Here is a 10,509-nt window from a genome sequence, read left to right on the forward strand (position 1 = left end):
TCCATTATATTGACAGTTTTCCAGCCATAGATTCTCATTTCATTTGAATCTAAACTACATGCCTTAACCCTTTCCCCTGCCCCTACAGTTTATAAGAAACACTGAGATCAATCTGCAACTGTCACAACATTGTAAAACACCAATAAATGCACACACACCTCTGCATATTTAAAATGTTGCATGTCAATAAAACTGACAGACCAGTGGCAGCACACAGCGGAGAACATTAAAACACTGATACTGATCAACGAGGCATAACGTTATTTACACTCTCATCACTCTAACTTATCAATATTAAAGTAAAGTCTTTTTTAGGAACTAATGGTATAAAATGTAAACTTGTGTATGCGTGTGTAACAGCAAAGCGACCTCCCTCACACCCTTTGTGGTTTACTGGTTAGCGTGAGGCCTCTTGATAGAAGTCTGGCCTTGAACCTAATGAGAGAAAACAATCGGACATTCAGGTCAATTATTTATAGAAATGACAAAGATTAGAGCGTGCAATAAAGATAAGAAGGCTTTGTAAACAGCAATAATACAGCTAGGGCAGGTAATAAGGGTCAGGTAAATTAAGGGCTTTAATAGATACTTAATCGGTCACAAGTATGTCCCTGATATATCCTCTCTGTAACACATGTAGACCGCCCGGGCCTGCTGAACGTGAAGCCCATCGAGCAGCTTCAGGAGACGGTGCTCCACTCTCTGGAGCTGCAGCTGAAGCTGAACCACCCCATCTCTCTGCAGCTGTTCGCCAAGCTGCTGCAGAAGATGACCGACCTGCGTCAGATCGTCACCGACCACGTGCACCTCATACAGCTGCTGAAGAAGACGGAGGTGGACATGTGCTTACACCCTCTGCTGCAGGAGATCATGAAGGACTTGTATTAGAACTCCACAGGAGAAAAAAGGACCAAGCGGAGAAAGAGAGATTAAAGAGATTTTATTCTTAAAATCCTGACTTGTGAAATGATGACGATGAAGCACTTTGTGCTGGCGATGTGTTGAAATAAAGGGAGGTAGCCAGGCTGGATGACTGAAATTGAGAAAGGAAGAATATGAGGAAGAACAGGACATTTGAAATTGAGGAAAGAAAGACAAATTGTCTTGACAGCAGCATGTGCGTTGAGCGATTGCTGATTCTGGACATTTTGTGAACGAGTAGGCTGCCAAGTTAAATACCAAGCTGCCACCTGTTACGAACTTTCTTTTTGCCAACCCAAAGCTTAAATGGTGAATGCACAAAGCAGCCTGCTTCAAGTGCCTTCAGGAGAAATCACTGTGAATATTCTTACACCACATGTCACACAGTGGATATGTGTTGTTCGTGTGCAGCTTATCTACATGTTGCGTTACAACCTTCCTAGGCAGCAGCAGTGTGTACATGCTCCGGAACCTCTGAACGCACACAAAACAATGAGTCCTTTTTATTTGTGGCATCAGGGTGAGATCTTTTTTTAATCAGCTTTATCCAAAGAAAGAAATCAGATTAATGCCTGTAACATATTTTTGTCTCAGCCACCTGCAGAAACTGTGAGAAAGTATGAAGCTAACAAGGCACATTACCTTTTTTGTTTGCTAAGAAACAGTATATGCCATATTGTGCCTCTAAGACTTGATGTGTGACATATGTCTTGTGGATTGAATGCAATTTAAAAATGATATATTAAACATGTATATTGTATGTCTATTCGTATGTGTTATTGTTGTATGGATGAAATTGTCTGCTTCACATCCTTGTTTTTTTTCTTTATTCTTAAGAAGTGGTTGAGTTATAATTTTTACTATGAAATTATTTTTTCTATGCAAAATGTCTCCTATGTCTGATCAATCAGATGTTGTTGTTGTTGTTGTTTTATGGGATGGGGGGGGGGGGGGGGTGCTGCCAAACGAATTGTATTAATACCAGTGGCGGGGGGAAAATAAATGTGTTGTAAATAAAATATTTTCTAACTTTTCATTCGAAGTCTGTCTCTTCCTAAAAGTTGTCTCAGTAGACGTGTCCTGAGAAAATGATTTCCTAATGATGTCCTTAAAAACGTTCCAGTCACCCAGACTCTGGAAATGTGTTTCACAGTAATTACATCAGCTGTCATCAGTGTCTCTTACCAAACACTCACACACCCTGTTGGATAGATTGCAACATCTGAACTCTGCTGAACCGTGCCAGAAACCAAAGTCTGCGTATTCACATTTGATCGGCAAGCTGGAGGTGGTGTTATTTTCCACAGTTCAATGTTTTACGGATGTGCTGGTTTTTTTTATTTGGTAGCACCAGCTTGTATGCCCTATTTTTTATTAATATGAATTTAAAGAGAGAGCTGAAGAGAAATGGGCTAAAGGCGGGACTTGTTTGGAGTCAAACTCAGGACGATTTACACATCAGGTCACCTCAACACACAGCGCAGGTTCACTGACACAGAGCCGTCTTTTATCTGGCTTTTGGTCAAGTCTGTCAAACCCAGTAGATGCTTCTCTTCACGTGAGGGATATAAACTGAATATATACAATCCACCCTTCGGGATCAACCCCTACAAATGTAAGGATCATTGTGAATTCGATTTTAGTTAGTCGATGCTATTGAACCTAAAGAAACACATTTGGGCTTTAAACAATATACAGTATGATACACTGTAAGGGTGAGATTGAGATTATAGTGTTTGTAAACCTTTATCAATTATTTGAATGATCAGATATCTGTAGAATAATTATTAGGTTGGAAAAACAACACACAATCAGAAAGTTACATTAAAACATACATATGTTATCTGAAACTTCTTCTGAATCCTTATCTGATTAATCAGAAACGTGTCATCTGATATTAGCCTACATTATATGAAACAAAAAAATATTTTTGAAACAGGAATATGTTACTGAAGTCAAGGGTAAGGTGATATTGGACTCTTTTCTTTAAGTATATACTTGGGCCTTTTTCAAATTATTTCGGGCTCGTAACGTTATTTCAAATAACTGCTTGTAAATGCGCTACAACGTCCCAAAATACTTACAAAAATGAGCTCCACTTTAAAAAAGATGCAAATATAAAAACACATACGCGCCAAAGAAAAAAACATCTTCACCAACTTGACAACACATGTGCAGCATTTAGAAAACATTTACCAACTTCTAATACAAGTGTTGTGGGTCATTGTAGTGTGTTTGGCCCTGTCAGCTACTGTATAAGTCTAAACAAAAATGGCGGTTAACAATGAGGAGGAATATGTGTGAGCTGTAAAAGAAGAAAAAGACAAGAAAGAGAAAGATAGGCCGTGAGAATGTAGCAGATTAAGGAGGAGTATTGCCCCTAAAAATAAGCCTTAGAGTTGGCAGATGATGGGGGGGATTTCTGGCTCTGACCCGGATGGTCCTGTTGGATGGTTGTTGATGATGATGGTAATTAAATGTGTTCTTTTTGTCAAGTCAGCATATCCTCACTTTGTTACAGCCGGCCTCTGCTGACCAAACCTTGCCAAGATTCCTCAGTAAATCTGCCAAACAAAATGTTCATAAAGTATTTTTCTGCAGTTGTCTGTCCACACAGAGTCCAAAGATAGCGACTTTGATTTACACAAGGAAGTTTTGTTTTTATTTTTGCTCCTTAAGTAACAGCAGCTACAATTTTTTATTCTCTTTTGTTTAACTATCACAAAGGAATGTTACTCCCATCAGGGTGTGACACCTGATATGTGTGTCCTTGCAAAAGGCTTGTTTCTGAAGCGATACACCTGCTACTGAAAAAAAAACAAAGCTCTGGAGAAATAGCTGTGTTTAATCTGGTGTTTGTAAAGAAAACAATTTAGGAATTTATATTATTCTTTAGGAATGTATATTTAGTTTCAGTAGAATAATTAATAGTGATACCCTGGCTTGAGCCTGCAAGGGGATATGTATTACAATGTAAAACTATTCTATAGTGTGAAAAGAAGTGTCGATGCACCACTGTATGTTCAGCATTTCACTGATGATTGGTATTTTAAAATGTTGATTGTCTTTTTCTCTTGTCCTACAATATTATCAATGCCAATAGTACACTTTTGTAAATATGAATGCTCCTCGAAATATGAATTTTACCATCTGAAAAAGTATACGTATGGTATATGTTTGATAGATTTTAAATTGTTTTATTGAGGAAAATAACAAAACCAGTTCACTGGATTGTAATAAACATTGTTGATTTAGTTTGCTGATAAAACATGAACAACCAGTATCTTGATGAGAAACTATTAATACAAAAAAATATTATCACTCTTGTGACATGACGGTTTTTTCCACCCACCGACATTTTTCAGACATGGTGTTGCTTCACCTGTAACTGGCAGAGCTCATCACGATACCTTTGTCAGGTAGATTCTTTCCAAATGATTCACACATTCACATGCAGTTGAATGTAATGTGATGTAACCTGTAATCTGTTCTGTCACACTGTATGACTCAAAGTAAAACATGTTTTACATCATTCCTAATTAGTTGGTTCAAGTGAAAGGATTTATCTTTTTAATCTCTAATTCCTGTGTAACTTTTTTTCATATTTTCAACATAACTTTGAGAGATTGAGGAGAGCATTTCGACAAAAGCGGCTTTTTTTAAATATCTTTGCGCTGGCGGGAAGATCTGGGGATTCAATCTGAAATACCAATAGTTCATTTAAAAAAGAAAGAAAGGAGCTTCAAAACATTTCATGATGTGGCTAAATTGGGTGTTTATTGTTTTATTTTTGTTGAGAGTTTGAGGAAAAGATGATTTTGTTCTCATGTCTGAATATTCTTTCTTTGGATGGACACTATCATTTAATTTTATTTTTACTATGTTCAATCTGAATTTACTTTAAAATTAAAGAAAAATCTATATTGATTCTGACTTTTCTACATCCAACTCACAGGTTTATCATTGCTTTGAGAAAAAAGATTATTAATTTACCCCTTTTAGAAGTGAAGATATGGTCATTTGTTCTGGGAATGTCATTTTCGAGCCTGAAATCTGAAAAACAGGCTTGGGGCTTAACAGGTTAATCTATCTCCTTATCTAACTTTTTTTGAAAAAAGGTAAATAATGCTGCCACCAACACATTTTCAATATCTCTCAAAATGTCATGTCTTTTTTTCAAGCAACTAAGCTGGTAACTGCCTGATTTAAACCAACTAACCTGTCAACTAACTTATCTACTGTATGTGTAGCAAGTGAGGCCTTACAGTGGTGGTGACCCGGGTCCCTTTAGCCTAGTTTAACCCAGGCAGCACATCCACGGGGAGGATCGCAGTGTGCCAGTGAGAAGGCAAAAAGTCTTGATTTTTCACCCACAGTCATGAAGTCCAAGAGAGGTGGGGGCTAAGGATTCATCCTGTAAGATTTATTTTAGGGACCTCTATTGATCGATTAAAAAAAAATGATAACAAACGTATGAATCTGTGTTCTTCTAACATTGTTTCCAAATGCAAAAAGGTTCTTCTTTTTCGGGGGGGTACAATAAGATTTTACCAAACCTCACTTCTGAACTTAAATGATGGGTAATATATTGTTTGATAGACATGCCTGGTGTTGTGTAATATCTCCCTCTGCAGGATGGAAACTGTTACTGAAGCTCACAGCAGGGATCTTTCTTCTGCCAGAGCCTAATCTAATTATTACAGATTGTTCACAAACATACCTCAACTTGGAGGAATTGCAGCACCCCATGGCTGTTTTATTGTTTCAGCTGGTTGAGCTGTAGAGAGAGAGGAACAATAAAGTCAATAACAATAAAGTAGTTGTCAGGACTGTGAGGGAGGAAAGGTTGCCGAGGTGATACAGCTAACAGGCCAGCCCAATTCCTTCACATGGTCTCCTGGAGTAATTGGACGTAGAAAAAGTTAAAGCTGGACGCTTCACAAAAAATTGTTAGGAAATCCTGATTCGTTTTTGGCCTTTATGAGGGAATTTGGTCAATACAAGAAACACTCAAAAAGTATCCATTACCATATACCGTTACTTGCTTGTGAGAGTAAAGAAAAACTACAAACCACATTAAACATGCATGGTGTCAATGATTTGCATTAGAATTACCATTCTGATTAGGACCTTGTCTGGCACTGGTGTCATGGGACAGGTTTTTATGCGATCATGTACTATGTCATGTCTACCAAATCAATGCAACACTGTTATACTGCGCTGCACAAGTAGGATACATCTCTTTTATCATATTATTTACTGAGACTTAGGAGGTCTTTATTCAAAGTGATTTAATCCAATTAATTTATCAAAAATGAATTTAGAGGTTTTCTGTTATGTCTCGAAGTCTTGCAAACATTTTGAGAATGATCTGCTCATAGTCTGGGTTCTTGAACGATCTGCAGTTTCATAGTCTGTACAGGGAGCAGAAAGGCATAAGAGAACATGATGCAGAAATGAAAAATTCAGCACATAACATCGTATACAAACTTCATTTTCAAGCAACATATTAGTTCATGTTTTTACATACAGAATCCAATGTGTCATGCAATTTCAGAAAAAAGTGACCATCTTTAGGGTCAGGACACACACGAAGACAAATCACATTTCTCGAATAAAAACATTGACCGTCTATTGGGAGATATTAAGTCTGTGTGTTAGTGTGTGTGTCTAATACTCCTGCACTGAGTTCAACACCAGGACATTATGAATACCATGACAGTCAAAGAAAAGTAAACCTGATGTGTTCCTATAAGCAGGAAACTAGCCAAAAATGATAGCCACAAAATGTATAACATGCACACTGTGATGTTATGAGAGGGTGCATCAAAGATGGAAGATACACTCCCAGTGGATGCACTAAAGAGTACAAATCTCCAGTGCACCAAGTGTCTGTGTGTACAAACATATTTTGAGATTGACAATAAAGTTGACTTTAACTAAAGATCCTGACCTCACAACACATTTGTTTGCATAATTTTACCCATAAGACTGAATTTCACTTTTTCACAAAAACAAAGACACACATCTTGAACATGGATTTCAGATGGGTTTTCTTCTATTATATATGAATATGCTATTTATCATTTCTTAGTGAAAGGTATACTTTCTTATCAATAGCTCCCAGGTTGTCATGATTTCAGTTGTGTGTATAGTTTCCTGTTTTATTTTAAAATTCCGTTCTTGTGTCTTGACTCGTCTTCTTTCCTGTGTTTTCCCTCTTGTGCTTGATTGTCTGATTGTGTTTCACCTCCCCTCTCCAGCTGTGTGTTGGCTTGTGATAAGCCTTGTGTATTTAGTCACTTTTCCCTTGTGTTCCTTATTGGGTCATCATCGTTGTCCTCATGTTTGGTTCCTGATTTCACTTCATTCCCATGGATGTTCCTGTTTCCCTTTTCTGCTCTCATGCGTCCTCCTTGTTCGTTCTAGTTTTGTTAATAAAAGCTCACCTTGTCTTAACATTCCCATACCTGCCAACAGCTTCCAGGTCAAATGACCAAGTGACTCCAAATCAATGCAACACTAGGGCCCTTTCTCATTTAATCAAATCCCCCTCCTCGACTCCTCGATGAAATGAATTTTAGCGCGCCATGTTGAAGGACATCTCATTTCTCTAAATGCACACCGAGGACCGAGCATCGAGGAGCCTCTCTGGAGGAGCTATAACCGAGGATACACTGATGGGTCCTCCATGGTCCTCCACGGCTCCTTCGCGGATGCATTTCTGGGAACAGAGATGTTTCAAAGAGTCGTGACGCACGGCCGGACTTATCTCAGCCAATGACAGCTCTGCATGCATCCCCTGGATATTATTTTAGAAACTGCTCTCATCGCGATGCGATGTTTACAGAGAGAACAGCTGTGAGGTCCTTGCAGAAAGCAGAGCGGTGTGTATAATATATATCACTCAGTATAACAGGCCTACTCTCTTTATTTGCTTTAGTTTAGTAGATATATACAAACAAAGAGTCGATATTTTTCTAAAACCATTCAGTGCTTCACATAATAAAAATACACAACAGCTGTAGCCTGATCATGTGTAGGGGTGTGTGGTACAGTGTGTGTGTAGATGCAGCGGACAGACAGGTCTCAGTTGGTTTGGTGTCCTCTGCTTACTTGTAATACTTGTGAATAAAACTTTTGGCCCGTAATTTATTTTCCTCATTGTAGTGACCAGAGAGGGGGGGGGGGGTATATCCAGTCTCTGATAGTGTTACGAGTTATGAGAGTGCTCTGTTTGATTCTGAAATTGTATTTATTTATATAAATATATACATATATATGTGTGTGTGTGCGTGTCCGCATCTGTAGCCTGTTATTGTCTCATGACACCGCACTGTGAATGAATCAAAGTAAATATATAAATCATCATGAACACATCTGTCCATCAGACAGAGGCTGCTGCCTTCTGTCATCATTAATGGACGTCTCTTTAAAATGACCTCTCAGAGGAGAGGAGTTCTCATTTCTCTAACCGCCTGCTGCTTCCCCTCCTCTCTCCTCGGTTCCCCTCCTCGGCTCCTCCGCTCGCATCTCCTGTGGGCGGGACTAAGTATCGAGGATAGGAGTCGAGGAGGGGAGTTCGAGAAATGAGAAAGGGCCCAGGTTCTCAAATAATATCCAGGGGATGCATGCAGAGCTGTCATTGGCTGAGATAAGTCCGGCCGTGCGTCACGCCTCCACCGTTCCCGGAAATGCATCCGTGGAGGAACCATCAGTGTATCCTCGGTCATAGCTCCTCCAGAGAGCCTCCTCGATGCTCGATCCTCGGTCCTCGGTGTGCATTTAGAGAAATGAGACGTCCTTCAAAATGGCGCGCTGAAATTCATTTCCGGGTCATTACCGGAGGACCGAGGAGTCGAGGAGTCGAGGAGGGGAAATTTGAGTATTGAGAAGCCTCTTGTCACTATCCGATCCGTCACCCTGCCCGATCGGTTCTGCGCATGTGCGAGATGGTCCGGAAGTCCGGACGGCAACCCAAGATGGACACTTGACACAGTGGATTTTAGCAAAGCTCAAAAAGAAAAACCGAGAGAGATGAGTTATTGTTATTACAACGTGACTTCACTATTATTTACAGGGTATATGCAGGAATCCTGAAGTCAAATTTAATACCTTTTAAGACCTTTTTTAAGACCCTTTCCATATATTTTAAGACCTCATCGCAACTTAGAGTTCTAACCGGTTACATTGGCGACACACTTTACCTCACATTTACTATATTGATTGTAAGATAGCACAGACAGAATACTGAAGCCTCCTCTCCACATGAACTTCAACCTCTCTGTGAAGGTCAGGGTTAATGCAGCATGCTGCTTTGTTGCTTCTGTACTCTGTGCTCTTTCATTCCAGTAGAACTCCTCAGAAACCAGTATTTGACCAATAAACAAAACAATTGACAAAACTTTGAACTATGAAATATATTAAACTTTGGTGAGCTTCAGCGGGGTAATGCATATAGGAGCTCCCTCACAAATACCCAGGGGTTAAATTGGGCTGGGGCTGTCCGGGGCTAAGCCCGGCACATAGGACGATGCTCTGACGTCATCACCCTCACACATTTGTCATATGTTTACAAAAAACGATATATATGTTAAGACTTTTCTCGTTCTTAATATAGACTATATTTAGGGTCGATATGTGTTGACCATAGACTGTATATATATATATATATGTGTTGACCTTACTTTAAAATAGCAGATCTCTGTGACCAGATATAGTTTGGCTTAGACAGGGACGCCCCTCCCTACAGGCCAATCACGCAGGCTGCATGGGGCCCCGCCTTGCGCAGGGGGCCCCGCCCAGAGGGCCTCAGCTGCTGTGCGCAGTTCTCCGCTCAGTTCTCCGCGCACCCCCCGCGAGAGTGAGAGATGACAAGGGGAGCATGTCTGTAACCCGACACCGTTGTAATGTATCGACATCTGACCAATCACGGCTTTGATACGGCCACTAGTGCAGGTTAAGAGATGTCGGTGAAAAGACAGTTTCAACTGTCCGGCGCAAAAAACATGAAGAAACTAGAGCGTCACTCGAAGGTGGGTTATTGTATGAGTCAAATGTACAACTTGCGAATGTTGTATAAGTCAAATTGCCAATTGCCATCAGCTGCAATTCAGGACATGAAGAAGGCAGTCTCTGCAGAGCATATAGGCTAATGGAGATGCAGTTATTTCCAGCATTCTTTATTTAACATTCATTCAAGTATGTGATGCCTTTTATCTGCTAATGTACAGGAGGAAGAGTGATACACTGTCTGTCTAGTTGGCTTACATAACAGTTACAGTTTGCAGCCTAAAAAACATGGAGCATTTTTTCCCCTTTTATTCATTTTTATGTCAATTTGCACATTTCATGGTGATGCTCAGCCTCTCCCCTTAACTCCTAACAGTCATCATCATGTCAACCACAACACAGAGAAATACTGATAGAAATGTGTGTCTAGTTGTTGATACATTGCTGACAGAGGGAACTACATTTGAATACAGATTTAAGAAATATCAGTTTTTGAGCATGTCATAAGCATGTTTTGTCTTGACTATATTATAATAAAACAATATAGTATTTATATTATTGAATTGATTATGATTA

At 39.5% G+C, this 10,509-nt stretch overlaps 1 protein-coding gene across 1 annotated transcript in view; it reads left to right on the forward strand.

The window, feature by feature from the left end:
* The window catches only part of pparg (peroxisome proliferator-activated receptor gamma), a 31,604-nt gene extending 29,649 nt beyond the window's left edge, over positions 1 to 1,955 (forward strand). The window contains exon 9 of the mRNA XM_034083220.2: positions 641 to 1,955. Within this exon, the coding sequence (XP_033939111.1) occupies positions 641 to 888 (248 nt within the window). The 3' untranslated portion in view covers positions 889 to 1,955. The remainder of the gene's footprint in view (positions 1 to 640) is intronic.
* Positions 1,956 to 10,509: the final 8,554 nt, after the last annotated feature.

Source organism: Pseudochaenichthys georgianus, chromosome 5 (assembly GCF_902827115.2).
Source record: "Pseudochaenichthys georgianus chromosome 5, fPseGeo1.2, whole genome shotgun sequence".
NCBI classification, from domain to species: Eukaryota; Metazoa; Chordata; class Actinopteri; order Perciformes; family Channichthyidae; genus Pseudochaenichthys; species Pseudochaenichthys georgianus.